Raw genomic sequence first — 19,298 nt, forward strand, 5'->3', positions numbered from 1 at the left:
TGGTGTGATAACCTCTCGATAGGGGGCTCCCTGCGGTAGCAATTTTTTCTGCGGTCATGACACCATTTCTGTTGTACCCGTGTCAATGAAGTTTATTTTAAGAGATAAAAACAGCAAAATAATAATTATTTTTCTACAGCGATATTTGTTTTCATTAAAAGGTGAACAAAATCCATGACTTTTAATCATAAACCCCAAAAATTAAAATATTGTTACAAAATAAAAGTGAAAAATATACTTACGAAATATTAAACTTCAAGTCATCAGCTATAATTTGAGATCAATTTTATTCTGAAAATTCAACTTCGAATTTTTCTTTTCAAAAATGTGGAATGTAGTATTTCTTGGGAATGATCCATAAAAGCAAAATTTTACGACAATCCGTCCAAAATTGCAGATTTGTATAGAGAACACATGCAGAGAAAATCAATTTTATCTATGTAGATTTATAGCTGACAATTACATCCCAATATCAAACAAATACAGTGAACCGTAGCTAATGAAGATAATTTGTTCTAGACCCAAACATGCACCTCTTCTATTTTTCTCTATGGAATTTCTAATGAATTGGTACATGTTGAATGTGTGTGTACAAGTAGTGAACCCAACATGAAGTTTATTTCTGTGTAATGCTTGTTACTTCTATAGTCTGTTTCAGATTAACTTTGCAGTGAAGAGGAAGCTACGAGGGAACCGCATCACTCGTTGCTATGACAACGAAAGCCTCTTAACGTATGTATCGATGCGCGGCCTCTGGAAAGTATGGCTGATTCTCGCCAATCTCGCAGAAAAAAAATATTTTTTACGTATAACGTAATGCTTGTAGAAAAAATTGCAGTCAGTTAGAAACAATTAGCTAATGAAAAAAAACCCCATCATCGATACTTTCAGAAATTAAAGTGCGGTTTTTGAAAAATTTTTAATTGAAATGTGGTACAATGTTCATCGAAGGAAAATTCATCGACAGGCACGTCACTGAAAGAAAATTAATTTAGAAGGCACTCAAGGAAAATTCACTGAAAGGACACTTGCTCGCTTGATCTCAAGCTCAAGATTACACGGATTTTTAATTGAAAAGTATCTTCGTAACTCCTATTAACCCGGTTTTCACGTTTGAATTTAGGAATAGCCCCAAATAATAATAATAAAAATGATAAGGAAAAATTTAGAATTCTTTTATTCACTTTTCTTGCCGAAATTTCTGTCGCTTACCCACCCGAACGCATATACGTCGATGCCACTTGTTATCACTACAGTTTCAGTCATTTTTACGGATTCCCATTCTATGGAATCCTCACTTGAAGTTGTAGAACTATCGGATTCTCTATTACTTATTAATTGTTGTCGCTCCAACATGTGTTCCATTAGGCCATCTGCAATCCAAAAGTCCTCTTCCTTTCAATAACGTGCTTTATGCATTATTGCCAAAAAGAAAGGAGAACGTTTAAGCGTGTCTATCTCTGGTGAAAAGATACAACTGTCACAGAAGGAAAAAATACACTGCAAGCCTAAACCATTGTGGGTCTCTCTCTCTCTCTTGCTTATTTATATTTATCTTGAGAGACAGCCTCTGTGTGTGCTGTGGGGGAGAAGTTGGTGTGGACGCAAAAGAGACATTACTTATGTCAACACCCTCCGCTATGGGCTATTGGAATTCAGAAACCACCCCATCCTACGAACACGGCAAGAAATAGATAATTAAAAAACAAAAGGGGGGAGCGCCGTAATAAAGAGTGGAACCGTAACCTACACTCATAAAGAGAGCCTCTCACAACGGTATCGGCGCTGTCGTGAAAGAGGGACACTTCCTGTAATCTATGAATGAATATCTGAATTCGTTGGAGGCTATTTTCGGGAGAAAAAAAAACTGATTGAATATTTGTCGTAGGCCTATAACTACATTCAAAACTGAATGGAAAATTCAACAAAATGACGATATAATATATACATATAATTGTGCAACCAAAAAAAAAAGCACGACAGTGATATTGGCGGGGAAAATTTCTTGGAAATCGCGTCAAAATGTTCTTGAGCTCGCCATGGATTTTTGATAATGGTAACCAATATTTTTTCTAATTTAAAAATTTTAAACAAATATACATTGGTTCAAAACGGTATTTTTTCAGTATTTTTTTCGAAATCATAAAAAAATTTGAAATATTCTATATAAATGATCTTCAGAAACCTCCGATGTATGGGAACTATATTTTGCGGCGAAGGAATACACTCTCTACCTTTCTCTTCACTGCAAAGTTAAGCTGAAACAAACTATAGTGCTGTCATCTGTCACCAATTTTTCTAACTACGAGTGAAGTATAATGATTGAATAAATGGGGTCGTCACTTGAGATGTTATTTGTCTCACTACAGGGTTAGGCGATCCGCACTTTTCTTCAGCCGTGACGCAATGACGATGGTTATGTGGGCCCAGTTCTCTTTTCAGAGCATCAGCATTTCTATGCGAGGCTCCTTCACAATGTTGGATTTCCATGTCATATTCCGATAGCCGTTGTCAAGTGACTTGACCCTCAGGGTTCCTGAAATTCAACAGCCAGCTCAAGGAGGCATGATCCGTGCAAAGGAGAAATTTCCGATCGTAGAAATAGTGATGGAAATGTTCTATGGCTTTGACGATTGCAAGCAGCTCCATTCTTGTGGCGCAATAATTCCTCTTGGGCTTGGACAAGCTTTTGCTGAAGTAGGCAATGACATGTTCTTTGCCGTCCACTTCTTGCAATAGAACAGCTCTGATCCTGCTGTTACTTGTGTCCGTGTCGAGGATAAATTCTATCTCTGCTCGTGGGAACGCCAATATTGGAGCCGATGCTAAGGCTTGTTTTAGAGATGTAAAAGCCCTTTCGCACTTGTCAGTCCACAGGAATTTTTGCTTGGCTTCAGACAGATGGTGGAGGGGTCTCGCTATCTAAGCCTTGGATGAATTTGCGGTAATATGTGCAAAGTCCCAGGAAGATGCAAAGCTCATGCACATTCTCTGGTCGCTTCCAGTCTTCCACTGCTTTGGTCTTCTCAGGATCTATTCTTATTCCTTCTCGGGAGATGTGTTCCAAGTAGGTGACTTCGTGTCTAAACAGACGGCACTTTGTCGAGCTCAACTTCAAGTTGGCATCCCTCAGCATCTAAAGGACTTAGCCAACACCCCTTTTAGATAAGAAAGCCTCCACACTGCTGACGTCACAACTAGTGATGTAGCCAGGTGGAGGCTGAAAAAAGACGAAGCAACCATGTTTGCAAGTGTTTTTTTAAGAATAAGATCTATCATCAATGGCTGGCTTTTATAATCAAGGAAGGATATCAGTGCCGAAAGTTTTCTAGTAAGTATTTTTATTGGATTTATTTTTATCCCTACCAGTGAAAATTATGACATTATTTACAATGAATAAAACAAAAGAATTTATATGTATGTTTTAAGTAGTGGAAATATTGTGGGAGTTTATATAATTTGCAGAATAGGATTACACAATATATTTGTGTGTAAATTTTGCCTAAATGTATCCTGGCAAAACTACATTCATGCTGCATAGAAATAATTATTTGTTTTAAAATACGGTGAGACCTTGATACTGTGACGACTGTGAACAAAAAAAATTTACATATGTTGTTGTAGAGGGATTATCATTATATTGAGAGGTATCAGTTTAGCACTAGAGTATAAAAATTTCCAAAGAAAACTTGAAATACTTTATATCGAGTATCGTTGTACTGAGATTTCACTAATTAATTTTTCAAAACTACTTCAATTATAAAGTACATTGTATATATAAAATTTGGGTAAGTTGGCTAGAAAGATAATCACTTAGCAACAGTATTGAATATTGCATTAATTTTTTTTTTAATTTTTTGGTTTTCATCAACTTATTTATCAACTTATACTAAACAATTATTATCTTTATTCCTACCACAAGGACTAGGGTTAGAGTAAGTGCTTTTAATCTAATAAAGGCAAGAACTTATTTCATATGGATGCATTAGTGTTTAGTCATGCAGATAACTGAAAAATATGTAATGAGATATAAAAAAATATGTAATCCTTTTTAAGAGTAATATTTTTTACTATATTTTCTTACAGGATTTTGTTCTCACTCCAGTATACAACCGCATGCGGATTCTTGTGGCAACTCAACTATTCTTTACTAGTGTGCTATTAATTTTTGATGGCGAGTGCATTTCTACAGCTATAGTTAAAAGCTTCAACCCCTAACGAGAGTAGCCAACAAGGAAAAGTTATATTTTTCGTCTTCGGATGTGCTGTCAGAGTGTAAAAAAATTGAAAGACATGACCAAGAATAACTTTTTTTAATCATTCATATTATCAACACACAAAAATGTTGACGATAATTTGAAAGCTAACTTAATGTTGCATGTTTTTGCCAAGATTTGTGATTCAAAACTGGGTAAGTTTTCATTTTCATTTCAAGTCAGGTAATACATTATTTAGGGTTTCAATTATTTTAAAATGTATGGTAAATATAGATGAATCTACAGCAGGGTTGTTTGGTTAAAACCATGGTTTTAACCAAGTGGTTTTTTTCAAAAAATCACATAAAAGTTGCCTAAATATAATTTTTTTCCTTGAAAAATATCATATCGGTTCATTATTAGCCAAAATGTTTCATTTTTACCACATTTTATATCCTTGGGGTACATTCTGATGGTATATCTTTAAATGACATAAGATTTTATAAGTGGTTTTTTTCAAAAAGTCTCATAAAAGTGGCCAGACCTATAGATTTTTCATATGAAGTATCTTAGTCATTTAACGTTATATATAAAAGCCAAAATTTCTCATTCTTACAACATTTTTTAACCTTTGGCTACATTCTGATGTTCTATCTTAAGCAAATTCATGAATAAGGAGTGCATCACACATCTAAATGTAGTGGTGTATTTTATCTCACAGGGTTTCTTTTTCTCTTCACAAAGAAGCAGCTACAGTAGTGACACCATCATGCTAGGGCAGGTGGTCCTATAATCCAATAAAGACACCAGCTGTCCTTAAAGGGCAAAGACTAGTATACTAGTAGTTACATTACCTCACTTACATTTTCATTTTCTTTCCCATAAGAAGTAGCACATCTCCTACTGTATATCTCCCAGTCTTAATATTCAATAGTTGTTTTTTTTTATACTCTCTCTCGCACGCACGCACCGCACGCACGCACGCACGCACGCACACACGCACACACACACACACACACACACAGTTAAGCCCAGTTAATCAAGGTTCTACTGTATAGTAGTAACATATTAATGAAAAATAATCGGCTATATACAGGGTGATTATAATTTAAGTTTTGATTCCAAAACTATACAATTAGTACTGATCGGAATGACTTGAAAATTTGCATGGATACTCCTGAAGCAATGAAAGTTTCTTTCGCAAAAAAAAACGTGCAAAATGTGCAAGTAGATGATGCTGTACTTGGCCAGCAGTATAATCTATTTTGTGCAACCACATCATTTCGGCACTTCCACAGCATCAGTGTGTGGATGGAACTTCTATCAAGATGCACATTGCAATACCAGCAAAGCAGCTGCTGAAGACCCATTTTGACATAATGCACAACCCTTGCAATTTCTGGCAGTGGGGGTACCTCAAAATGTTATGAACAGTGGTCAGATTGCAAACTTTGGTGAATTGCAATCTCCAGCACCCCCAAAGCAGAATGTTTTGCTATGTTCTGCAACGAGCCCTCAGCTGGCTGAAAATGTTCTGCGGTAAAAATTCACACATACATAATAGCGCTTTTCTACACTTTTCTTAAAATTCTTCTAGATTCTTCTGCAACAGCACTGGTTGTTCTGCGACATACGTCTCACATTTCGGCATATTCTGCTTTGGGGTCCAGCACATTCCCTATATGTTATAAGTTCCTCAGGAATATTAACGGGGTGGGGGGGGGGACGCGTTTGGTTTAATAAAGCTGAATTGCAAGCACATCCACATTATGACCATGGCATACTCCGATTCTGCTGTTGAACAAGAATTTTTGTGCTTTCAACCTCATAGCCAGAACACGCGGTGGACAACATATTTAACATTTCTTAAGTAAGTTGTAGTTATTTGTTCAATTACTTCGTTTTTTGTGATGTTTCCATGAATTATGAAATCGTGAAATGCTATAATTAGGCTATCATTCTGCCATGACTGGCTATCGTTTAAATTCTGCGAACAAATTTCCCACATGTTGGATGATGTCATTAATTTTACATTTCTAAGTATTTTTTCCCCTTTATCAAATAAAATTGAATTTTTTCAGGAATATTCATGTCAATTTTCAAGTCATTCTGACAATCGTTCTTTTTTTACAGTGTTTTGAAATCAGAACCTTGGTTGTAATCACCCTGTATATCGTAAATCATTGATAATTGATCTGCATTATTTATGCTTCATTAAATACATTATATTCACCTAATTTTTATTACTTTTTGCACAATAGCTTCCTAATTAAGTATACTGAAAGTAATTGGAGAAAAACCTTTATATATTATATGATTAATAATAACATTGAAAGAATTTTCAAACACACAGTAATCCATTAAGTTAAGCAAAAAATAATTAAATTTAAAAAGGTGGTTTTTGTTAAAATGTAATAAATATTTATTGATTAATTAGCATGGGAATACTGTGTTAATTACATTAATAAACATTTTATTTTAGTTAATTATTGGAAGTTTGAATGATTTTTCAGAAATTTCATTGTTTTTAATGTTAATACCATTTAAAACAAAAAAACTGGTTTAAACCAAAAAAACCCGGTTTTTTGGTTTTTTTAAAAAAAACGGTTTTTTTACCAACCCTGATCTACACAGAGAAAAATTTCTACCACTTGTTTGCAAACTGTTATCAAATAATAGGACAGGGCTGGACAAATTGCAAAAAAATCTAGGCACCCCAACAATTTTTTAGTTGCTAAAAAAATTTTACCCGAAGGGAAAAATCCAAAATAATTTTTAAACTTTTCAGGGCATAGTGACCCTCTTTAATGTTGCAGATATACTGCTATAAATTCCAAAATTTTATGCTGCACTCATAGGCGTAAACTTATTGAAAATGTTGGGGGGGGCGCTCAGGCTTTAATGGAACCTCGTTTATACGACGCGTCGTATAAATGCGAAAGCAGTACTGCAAAACGAACTTTTTCCGAAAATTACTCCCCCCCCCCTTTTTTTTACAGACGTTTCCGAAAAAAAAATTTGTGAAAATCTGTCGTTTTGATTCAAAATCTTATGCTTGAGAAGAAATATACTTATAATACTATCATAACATTACTGTTGCTCAAGCAATTCTTCAATTCAATAAGTCTCAAGCAATTTTACGGTATTCATTTCAAGATTTAACCGAAAAAAAAAAGTGTTATTTAAACGTTATGTAAAACGTCCTTTACTTGACAGAGAACACCGTTACAAAATTATCGAATGTGGGGGCGACAAAAATCCCAGTTACAGCCCTGGCTATCAGCATACCGTAGCCCATTCAATAATTATTTCAGTACCTGTCAAAAGCCATTGAACACAGGGCCACAACTAGGGAGGAGCAGGCGGGTCTCGTGCCCCGGGCGCTAGACCGGATGGGGTGCAAATTTCATTCTAAAACCTCTCCTTCAACATTACAAGGGGGGGGCGTCAAAATGCGCGCTTGCCCCGGGTAACCAAGCATCTAGTTGCAGTCCTGATTGAACCAGTTAATCATCTTAAATTTTATTACTTTTTCAGTAAAAAATATGCATGAGAAACTACAGTCGATCCCGCTTAGTTTTTCCGCTTACAACGTTTCTTCATGATGGGTTTTTGAAAACCGTAAAACACTGTATTTCAGTGACACGTTTTCACCAATTGAAAAATTATGTGATTCGATTGATAGAAAAGGTGTTTTCCAAAGACTTGGGAGTTCGAATCGAATTGAAAACGTCGATTAATTGAAGTGTATACAGGCAGGGCCCTGGGTAAAGCAGGAATTAGGAGGCTCTTGCGACAAGAGTCAAAGATGTTAATTGGTCAGTGAATGTATGTTGTTTGAATTTCGGGGGCTCAAAGTTATAAAGGCTTCATTTGCCCATGAAGAAATTAGGCCCTGTATACAGGGATAATGTATAAAAATGTATAGCAACTGAAGCAAAACCTCGTACAAATAAGTAAGGTCAGAAACGTAATAGGGAGATATATACAAAGGGTTCCATTACATTTTCCTAAATACAGTAAAATCTCCACAAATGATCACCTGTACTCAAACACAAATATGCATCAGTGGTCGCCTCTATTCGGCGTAAAATTTCTATGGTGGAGCCCCGTACGCTCTCCTCTTATATTCATTTATCGAATTTACTGATTTATTTTCTTCGCAAATTTTCAAGTTGTGCGGAAGATTAATTAAATTTTTGTAATTTTTCAAATTAATATTGCTCATAATACAATAAAAGTTCGTTATAACAACAGCTCACAACCACAAGAAAAGTTTTCGCTGTAACGTAGTTCTCATTATAAACGAATTTTAACGTTTCGCTCTGTAAGGACATAAAATTATTGAAAATTGCTGCTTTATCTGCATTGGGACGTCTTTGAGATCATTTCGTTCTAATATTAACGATTGAACGGAACTCTAGTCATGGGAAATTGATTTTTGATCTCAAATCAGTTGATTCTCTAAGAGTATAAGACGTTTTCCATAGAATTTCGTATCATCAAAGCGGTTCAGATGACCAACTGAACAATTAAAAGTCTGAACTTATTACATTCATGCTCACTTCCATGGATTTATGGATCAGGCAACATCGTCTATCGAATCGGAAATTCGACATTTTCAAATAGTTTGGTTGCTCAACTCCAAGGACCTTCTAGCTACAATGGACCATACCCGAAGCCCGGGTGCTTTATTTGCTTGTCATTTCTTTTTTTTCAAGTGAAAAGAAGTAAAATCTCAGGAGAAAAATCCGCCCATTTTTGACATTATTCATGTTTTGTTACTTGTGTGCACGTGTAGTTTGCTTCTTTTTCGAGCAACTTTTTCTTTCTATTAGTGAGCAGCTACAGTACTAATAACTAGAAATTCGTAAATAAAATACATGTAGAAATCATTTGCATGAGAATGTTTTTGCAAATGAATATGCATCGAGATAAATAGAAAAGATGCATTTAAAAAAGCATTTGCGTTTTTTGCTTGGTTATTTGTTCTTTAGCACATATTTTCTCAGTTTTAGTTCATATTTAGCCATTTTTTTTAAGTGGAAAATTCGGGCTCTAATTACAGGCGAATCCCGTTTTAACGAATACCGTTACAGCGAACATATCGTTTTAACGAATGGTTTTCTAATCCCTCTAATAAGTATACATAGGAACAATGCAAACAATCTGAAATTTCTTTATAACGAAGTGTTTTCTCCGGTTTCTTGGACTTCGTTATAACAGGATATTCGACTGTATAACAATCATTTAATGTATTGTTACCAAAGTGAATGGGACAAGGGCGTAGCCAGAAATTTCGTTCGGCAGGGGGGACCAAAGTGATAGAACAATAGATTTGGTCATTCATCTTTTTCCCTTTTTTCGGTCATGTTCTCACATTTCGGACGAGGGGACCAGACCCCCAAGTCTTCCTCTTCGCTACGCCCTTGGAATGGGACTACCCCTGAGCATTAGCGTACCCAAGAAAACCAATCTATTGGGGGGGGGGGGACACGGAATTTCTTCCAGAGAATTTTTGAGTTGGTGCCAATTTTCCAAAAGCATTTAATTAACAAAAATTTATTTGATTGTTGGGGGCGTAGCCTTTGCCCTTGAGCCCCATTCTAGTTTGATCACGGTCCAAGTAAAAATATACTTTCATTCTCTCTCTCTCATTGAAACGAGCACAACTCCGGTCTATCGCCATAGGCAATTTATTCAGATCTAGTCATGCCGTAAATCTGAGTATATCCTCCCAGGATCCCCCAGATCTCATGAATCCCGAAATCCCCTGGGCGGGGTCATGAAAATGACTATATACAAAAAATATATTCAGAACAGTATATGCATCTTTATTTATTCCAGGGTTGGACAAACCCCAAGTGCCAGGTCACCATGGTAACTGGAAAATCTGTATTCGCGCCTAAAATTTTGTATATGTGATTGCTAAATCAGAATCTAGTGATGGCTCAAAATTTTCCGATTTCATAATTGTCTTCCAACATGGAAAGGAGCAGAGCCACAACTAGAGAAAGCAGGTAGGTCTGGTGCTCCGGACGCTGGACCAGAATGTGAGTCGAATTCACCCTTTAACCAGTCGAATTCCCCTCACTCACTGCTTCTTCTACATGCAAGGGGCGCCAAAATTCTGAATTGCCCCAGATGACAAAGTATCTAGTTGCGGTCCTGGGAAGGGGTCATAAATTCCCAGAAAGGTTGAAAAAAGATTATTTAAGATACTTTTCTCGTGAAAAAACCATGCTTGGCTCTTACAAAATTTGGCTGGTGCCTAAATTTTTTAATGATTTTTGTCGAGCCCTGTATTTATTTATATTTTATGATACAGTGTATATTTCCCCCAAAATCAAATTACATGTCACTTATTTAAGATTTATTTTACTCTCATATATTGAGTCATATATCAGGTTTTAAATTAGAAAAATAATAATTTTTTTAGTTGCATAAATTTCTTATTAAAAACTCGATTCAAATATTGTCACTTTTACAAGTATGCAAGCCAAATGGAGTTTAAATTTTTCTTAAATAAATTTTAAATATGATTGAAAAAAATAAAACATGGTAAGTTTTATTAATTTATTGATATGCCTAACAGAAAAAAAAGTATTTTATACTACGCTTTATTGATTATAAGTTTTAGAGGGCTGCAAAATCTAGATTGTTTTTGAAGATTCTGAATAAATTATCATTAAAGAAAATGTTTAAAATGCATGAATTTATCAAAAATGTGTAGCTATATTTAATATTGCTTACTTTTTCTGTCAGGAAACTGTGCGGAATTACGAGGAACTTTTCCGTTTTCTTGTAACACAACATGTTTTACTAACAGAAGGTTATACTGTACGTGCACAACCGAATGTGGTCCACACAAACCATAAAATACTGTGGAACTGTCCATCTCAACATTTGTGGGAGGGGGGGGGGGTTTCAGTGGAAAAACAAGGAGTTTACTTCAAGTGGCTCCAAACACAGCTATTCTTATTTTGCAGAATCACAAACCTCGTCTAGATCTTTCTTCACCACCGTAATTTCTTTATATTCCAATTAGGATCATCTATGTCGGCGTCCTTCACGGATGGCCATCCATTAAGCACAAAAGCTTTTAAAGCCTTGACCGGCGGCGTCAAGAAGAATGTAGTTTTCAGGATCAGAAGGGGGGTCCCCATATGGACGGATGCCTCCAGGTGACATATTCCCCACATAAGCGACACGCTATGTGGGGAGTGTAACGTTCTTCTAATTAGGAAATGGTGATTGTATTCAGTAAACCTGCATTGAAGCAGCCGATACTGAACCCTATTGAAATGCTCTTTGTCAGCTGCAGAAGGTGCGGCCCCTTTATCATGAAAAAAAAAAAAAATACATGGAATAAAAAGTCCGCCAAAGATCCCCCCCCCCCCGGGAAACACGCCACTAGATGCCACGGACGGGCTGTAACTAGGAGTGAAGATCATTTTCTTGTCGGGAAAGGGGGGGGGAAGCATCGAAATACCTCCTTGAGATCGACTGTGATGCCGCAAGATATTTAAAATTTCTAACAGTGCTGCGAACGTAAACAGGGTATGTAAAACCCCCTCTTTGCGGTCACCGGCTGGACAAATAGAAATTCGTCCGTAAAAAAGAATTGATCGGGAAAGGAGGAACCCTATTAAAACCTTGAGAATAATTCTTCATTTTGAAATAAACACAATTTTTTGAATAACATAAGTAAGAAATACTACATACTTTTTAGAAAAATTCCCCAATTTAATTTGCAATGGAACATAGAAAAAATTACAGTATTTTCCGATAAATAGAGGTCGCATCCTGTAAAATGGCCGGAAAAAAGTGTTTGTGGAAAAATCACCACTTTTTTTTTTACATGTCACAGCTTCGTATAAATGCCGAAACTCGCTGTACTGACGTGACGTGATTATTTCGAGTCTAGGTGTGGAAAACGTATCCATGCGATTTTTTTTTGGGGGGAGAGGGGAAGATTGAGCCAGCTCTCCGAAATTAATGAGAGGGGGGGGGGAGTCTCGATCCCATTGGCTTAAAACAAGTTACGACAGGTAATACAAGTTACGACTTAATGCACTTAACATACGACTTAATACAAGTTACGCTTCCGACAGGTCCAAGCACTTCCCTGTGAAAAATCGGGGTCCTCGCGAAAGATCTGTCCAAAAGCCCGGTCCAACGGAGACAGGATCATTTTAGTCGTGGAGAGAGGGAAGAGCATGTAATTTTTTCACCCTCTCCCCACTAAAAAAAACGATCGAAACGATATTTTTCGTCTTCCACCCCCCCCCCCCCCAGAATTAGCAGTCCCCACAAGAATGCCGCCTGTGAAAACTGCCTTCTTCCCTAGTTCCGGCCCTGGCAACCTAAGTGTTGGAGTACTGGAAACAGGGCTGGGGGGAGGAGTCAAATGTCTAGGGTGCCGGACCAGAGGGGGGGGGGGAACTCAAATTTCACCTTTTAACCTCTCTTCAACATTTATTGAAATACCGTATTTAAAATTTCTATATAAGAGTGCTGCTAACGTAGATAGTTTGAGAATTCCTGATTTATAAGGAAGAAATTTCATATTCCTAGTATTAGAATGCAATGGTACCCGGCTCAGGGGGCTTTGAAATTTTCCATTCATTTCTTATTTTCTTTTTTTTTGTGTGTTAATTTTATTTTACTATTATTTATTTGATTCCTCTCAAAGGCACAGGAACCTAGGAGTGGAGGGTATTTGAGCCCAAAAAATTTTGTAAGGTGGTTGAGCCCCCCCCCCCCCCCAATAGTTTTTAGAAGAACAATGCAGTGTTTCCTGCGTATGTGCTTCATTTCATCCCCATATATAGGGGACGGCCAGCAACTTTCAGCGCTCTCTCCCCACCCAATGTTAATTTCTTCATGTCAGCGCCTCTGTTGTGAAGAACTTGTTAATAAGCTTAATCATTGTTCACTTTACCTCCTCCCACTTTTTTTCTTTTTTTGTGTTGTATCATGTCCCCATCCCCAAGGGTCACACTCAACAAAAGAAGGAAGAGATGCTCTTGAGTTTACCGACAGTGCAAGCAAGAGAAAGGATCCCTCCCCCCCCCCCCCAAGTTATCTACACTGGTGCCTTCAGGCACCACTCTGGGAGGACGCAATTTAGGATGAATGGATGCTGGATTGATTCGGAGATAAGACTACTATTGTCACAGAACAAGTGCGTTGAGATTCTGAAGAAAAGTAAAAAAATAAAATTTCGAGCAGATGGATTTCTACTATTTAAAGAAATTTTTTGTCAAAAAGTTTTTTCTGAGCCAAGTGTGGGAAACATATCCACTCGAATTTTTGGGGGGGCCGAGCCGGCTCTTCTAAAATGTGGGGGGGGGGGGGGAGCTCGGGCCCATGGGCCGGATACAAGTTTACGCCTATGTTCAACCCCCACCCCCAGTCAAATTTTGTTGTAAAGGGGCTTGAAAAATGTTTCGGCATCGGTCCTCAAGATCTGTTATGAATGGGCATTTAGAATGTGCTTTTTTCCCCAATATTTTTCAAAAAAACATTGGGGGGGGGGGCTAAAAGTTATTGGTCCTCCCGCATATACGGGACTCAAGCGTGTACGAAGGAGAGGGAGAATGCATTGCACAATGGTTTTTTTCAGTAATTACTGGGAGGCTCAGTCCCCTTACAAAATTTATTGCGGGGAGGGGGCTCAAATGGCCTCAGCCTCTAGGTTCTGGCACCTATTCTTTATAGAGTGTAATTTATTTCGGTTTCAATATCATTGCTTCCCAATTTTCAACCTCCCCCTCCCCCCCACCATGCATCTTTGGGCTTATTTTCATGTCAGCGCCATGGCCGTCCTCCGGTCGCAGTGAACAAAAGAAGAGACACTCAGTTTTTGCCACAGGCAAAGAAGAAAGAGCCCCCCTTAAGGATTGGAACCGATGGAGGGTGCAATTGGGGATTGAACAGCAGGGAAGAAATGAGATAAACGTATTGTCATGGAACAAGAAAGCCAAAGACCATCCAGATTTTTTAAAAGAACTAAAATTTTGAGCAGATTGTTTCCATTAACTAATTCATAATTAGGACAACTTTTGGTTTAAAAAAAAATTTTCATCATTGCAAAATGAATAAGCCATATTCATACGAATTTTTGGGGGGGCTGAGCCGCGTCTTCAAAAATGTTGGGGGGGGCTCAGGCCCATGGGCCCTATAGAAGTTTACGCCTATGGCTGCACTCAACCTGCAATTTAGTAACTACAAAAAAAATTTTAAGCGCCAATACCAATTTTCTAGTCACCATGGTGACCTGGTGCCTGGGATTTGTCCAGCCCTATAATACGTTGTAGAATATCATAGACTGTTTGGTACTGTTATATCTAGTCTGTTTTTATCTAAATAAAGTTGATGGCATTTCATGATTAATACGAAAAATATATACACATATAATAACCTTAATGAAATGCTTTCATGAAAATGTCAAACTAACAAAGCTAGGCAAGTTTATATTCCCATTTCTCATTCACATACATGATCTCGAAGGCAATTTGAAATGCGCTTTACATGTAAAAAAATCCGATAGTGATGGTCTTAATCACTTATTCAATGTATGTGAGGATATTTTGAATGAATTGCTAGTTTATGTTGAAGACAAACAAAAACAATAGCTTTTGTAAAAGAGCAAATCCATTTGATTAAATATACTCTTGAACTCTACGTAGCTGTTCTACATATTTTATAATTTTGCGTGTGTTCACTTCTTCACTCAATATGTTCTCATGCATAGATATTTATGGACAGTTAACCTGCAGTAATACCCCATGCACAAATTATTCGAACGATAATTTCTGATAATATCGTCAATCCTAGTGCACAGCAATCTGATGACCAATCACTACTGTATATAGAAAGTTTATTACTTGAATGAATGAATCAGACAAAAAGTGAAGCTTCTAATGGATGAAATTAATCTCAAACCATTCCTTGATTTTAAGGGGGGGGGGTACTACAAGGGTGCCACACATTTTGAAATTTTGAACTGTGTCTGAAATAACTGAATCAAAAAAAAAAATTGTAAAATTTCTTTGTATTATTCATATTTTGCGGAGGGGGCATCAAAGAATCTCAAATATGTTTCAGTTGCAACGTTGAGAAAATTGTATGATGAATCAAGAAACACAATTAAATATTGCCATACACTAACTTCCATACATTAAATGGGAATTTTTATAATTTTTACTATTATCTGTGCGAAAATTTATTTCTAATATGTTTGTGGAAATTTTCTATACATTTTATCAATTTTTTTGAATAAATATCAGAGTTTTTGTAATTTGAAGTTGTGTGTTGTTTGCTTGTTTTATTTTGAAGTTATCAGTTCAACTATAAGAGCTGTAGAAAAAGTGATGTTTACAATTCATCTTATGCTGATTTATATTAATTTGTCTAGCTTTGCAAATAATTATTTTGTATTTATTTTTAAAATATTTTCTGAACAGAATAAGAGAAGGGAAGATATATTGCAAAAGTTAAATTTTTTTTCTTCATGATTAAAGCAGTAAGTTGTAATTAAGAGCAAATACTTTTTAATTTTAAAAAAAATCAATGCAAGCAACCGACTTTTCATGGTTTGTTTATATCATGAACTTAAGAAATCTGTAAAAGAAAATTGATTCAGTTGGCTTGAAAGGCAAGATATTATGAAGGGAAAAAAACGATCGTCCCCGCAATCAGCTTCTACTCCGTGACGTCACGACTTTAGTGTTGAGACTTTCTTATCTATAGGGGGTGTTGACTTAGCTCAAAGTCTCTAAATGTTCTGAGAATGTCCTCCCTACAATTATTATGTCATCCAAGTACAAGAGACAGCCTTTCTGCAGCTGGATCTTCCTCTTCATGCCATTGGAGGATGAACCCTTTTACTGCTTCTGGGAAGTAGGTTTTTACATCCAAGAAAGAAAGTTTACATCCAAGTAGGGTGATGTTTTCCCCTCATCATGTGCAGCTGGTCATTTATCATGTCAATCCAGTCTGATGGTCTTTTATGTCGGCCACAATGACGGTGTGTCGATAGGTGACCGTAGCGAAGGTTCACTAAGACTTCCGCTTTTCCTTGCAAAGTCATTCTTTCTCTCCGGTGACTGTCTGCAACGCCAACGATGGCAGTATGTCCTGACAATACTCACATTGGTTCCGGTAGCGATTAACGATACTCTTATTGTGCATAAAATTGAAATATATCTAGCGATTAAAATACTGAATTGTAGGGCTAAAATGTCATCTAATTTGACAATGCTAGCTTGTATATGATGCTTAAGAAAAAAACTCCTGTAACTTGCCCTTAGTCAAACTTAGTCATTCTTTCTTTTGTACTGTGACATATTTACTATAATTTACAATGCAATGGTTTCCCAATTGAAGCTGTATTTAAACATGCTTTGGGTATCAAGTCTTATCAGCTCTGCTATGGTTGAAAATACTCTTTAAAATTCTGTGAATTTATACACCCTGAGCTAAGAAAATAGGTGAAAATAAATGAGTTTAATTAGTGTATTAACTGTGTGAGAATTTTTATATCAAATAAAATTTTGGGCAGATCAGAAAATTTAAAATATCAAAATTAGATTGTTTTCTCAGTAATTATAATTCCGAATATATAAAACCCTTTAATCTATGTAAAAGTAAGTGTTTTGTTATTTAATATATCTACCAGGTTAAAAAACTATTTGACAACATTGAAAATAAGTTTGACTGTTTAATACCGATTTAGTTTATGAACTCAAAAACCTATCTCTGATGCTGTATCATACATATTTTGAATAAGCAGCTCTATTCCGATTAGCAAATTGAACACAAGTTAAGATAAACTTAGATAAAAAAACCATAAAGTTATATTTTATATGATCTGGACTCCTACGTTGAAAAATTCAAAATTGCAAATTATGATATTAACACTTTGTTTTAATTATTGCAATAAATTTATGTTTGAAAATAAAACACTGTAATATGCAAAAAAGTAAGTTTTTCATCATGTTATATACCTATTGTGTCCAAAACATTATCAAAAGGCATTCATTTAGGTTTTTGATGGTTTAAATCAGTTTTTGACACTCGTACACATACCTTTTATTCTAAAAGCCACAATCAGAATTGCAGTTATTGCACAATGTATCAAATTTAAAAAAAAAAAAAAAATCTGCACAGATAGCTTTATAAAACCTAACTTGGTTTATGGCAGTAATTATGTCTTAAATCTATGCAAACGAACATCGTGTGTAGTATGGTTTGACCTGAGTTCAATCAGTGGTGCAGCCAGGAGGAAGCAGGTACAGCAATTGCTCCTCTCATGAAATTTTGCCTCCACATAGGCAACTATACTCTTAAATGACTTTTGATCTCCAAAAAATTTGATTTTTTTCCTACCTTCATTGATGAAAATGATGAGTGAGAAAAACAAACAAAAAAACATCAAATGCTCATTCTGTTATGAAAAGCCACCAAGAGCCTTGATTAAGGCACCTTCTGAAGAAATTAAATGTGGGAACCTATTGTGGAGAGACAACTGAACCTATGAAGTAATGGCTATAGATGGCAGCACTGAAAAATCAGACACAACAGTGTATACCCACTAATACTGTTGAGTACACACCCTTTCACTTCCGGCACAACTCAATAGGTCGTAAACTGCCCATGGCAATAGACACGAGTTGTGCTCAGTATATATACATATAATATATATATATAAAGAATCCACTACAACAGTTGTCCTCAAACTGTGCTCGGCCAACTATTGTCAATTTGTCTCCTGACAAAGTTACTTCAAGACGTTTCTCTGTCAGACTGCTTTGGGAAGCCATTGATAAGGAAAAGGGGCGCCACAGGTGAAAAAAGTTTGAGAACTGCTGCACTAGATTAAATTCATTCCTAATCAGATCAGTGCTGATTTAATATACACACAAAAAACATAAAAGTCAAAATTTAGTTTTCCTTACCTTATCACCAGGACCGTCATCGTCGTCATCACCATCAGCAGCACCAGAAGCACCATCAGCAGCACCAGAAGCACCATCAGCAGCACCAGAAGCACCATCAGCAGCACCAGAAGCACCATCAGCAGCACCAGAAGCACCATCAACAGCAGAACCACCACCACTTCTAAGTTTCAATCCATAGCGAGACATGATAATACCTCGCTTTCTCATATACTAAAATAAATAACTACCATTACATATTTGCTATAGGATTGAAGAATTAACTACCAACAATTCAAATGTGATATAGTCAAACCTCTTTACCTCGAAACTGAGGGGGCCAAAAGAAATTTCGACAGTTTCGAGAAATTGAGTTTTTTCATATTAAGAAAGGGAAAAAAATGACAAAAATTTTGATTGAAAAAATAAATAAAAATACAGTACTATACAGGGGAGGGGTAGAGCCAGTAACTCCTATATACAAAGCCCCTGCACATGTCACAGCTGACATGGTCATGTAACTATCAGAAGGCAGATGACCGAGGGAAGGAAGAAACCAGCTATGGCGATGCTGTGTGATATTTCGGATACAGCGTGGTTATGAAGAAAATTTGAATCTGAAATCTCTAATTCCAGAGTAAGTATATTTTGCATTTTTCGTTAAATTAATCGTTTAAGCTTGTATATTTTTAAATTAATTTCAGACAACACGGTTACTTGTTTAAAACATTACTTGTTTTGTAAGTACTGTACTACTTGCAATAGGCCTACCTTGAGGAGTTTCCTGCCTTTTAACGTGATGAAAAAGTAAAGTCTGGTAGAAATATCGTTAAAAATATCATTTAACCATACATTTATTTCAAATTTACTATACATATTTTTGATTATATATGCTATCCTGTCCTGTGACAGTACAAAGCTTCAAATATCTCTAATACTTAATATTTTTTGAAACTTTCAAAAAAAAAAGAATGCATTAAAATTAAAAAATAATTTTTTTTTAGAACCCAAAGTATTTATGAATGGATCTCATCTAAAAATAGATTCCCATATTTCTTGAATATCAAATATTTCTAATTCTTTAATTCGTAGAAATTAAAAATATTGCTGGATTATTTTGAATGACTTGAAACAAAACATTTTCACAACATAAAATTTT

General features: G+C 36.1%; 1 protein-coding gene across 2 annotated transcripts in view; it reads right to left on the reverse strand.

Annotated features, from left to right (window-relative positions):
• LOC149081426 (uncharacterized) overlaps positions 1-19,298 on the reverse strand; it is a 191,939-nt gene that overhangs the window by 112,280 nt on the left and 60,361 nt on the right. For both annotated transcript variants that reach the window (XM_089238360.1, XM_089238358.1), the window contains one exon: positions 18,161-18,373. In XM_089238360.1, coding sequence (XP_089094486.1) covers positions 18,161-18,373 — 213 coding nt within the window. The remainder of the gene's footprint in view (positions 1-18,160; positions 18,374-19,298) is intronic.

The sequence above is a fragment of the Pholcus phalangioides genome, unplaced genomic scaffold (assembly GCF_987345545.1).
Source record: "Pholcus phalangioides strain wild (caught in Gottingen) unplaced genomic scaffold, Ppha-v1.0 ptg000010l_1, whole genome shotgun sequence".
Classification (NCBI taxonomy): Eukaryota; Metazoa; Arthropoda; class Arachnida; order Araneae; family Pholcidae; genus Pholcus; species Pholcus phalangioides.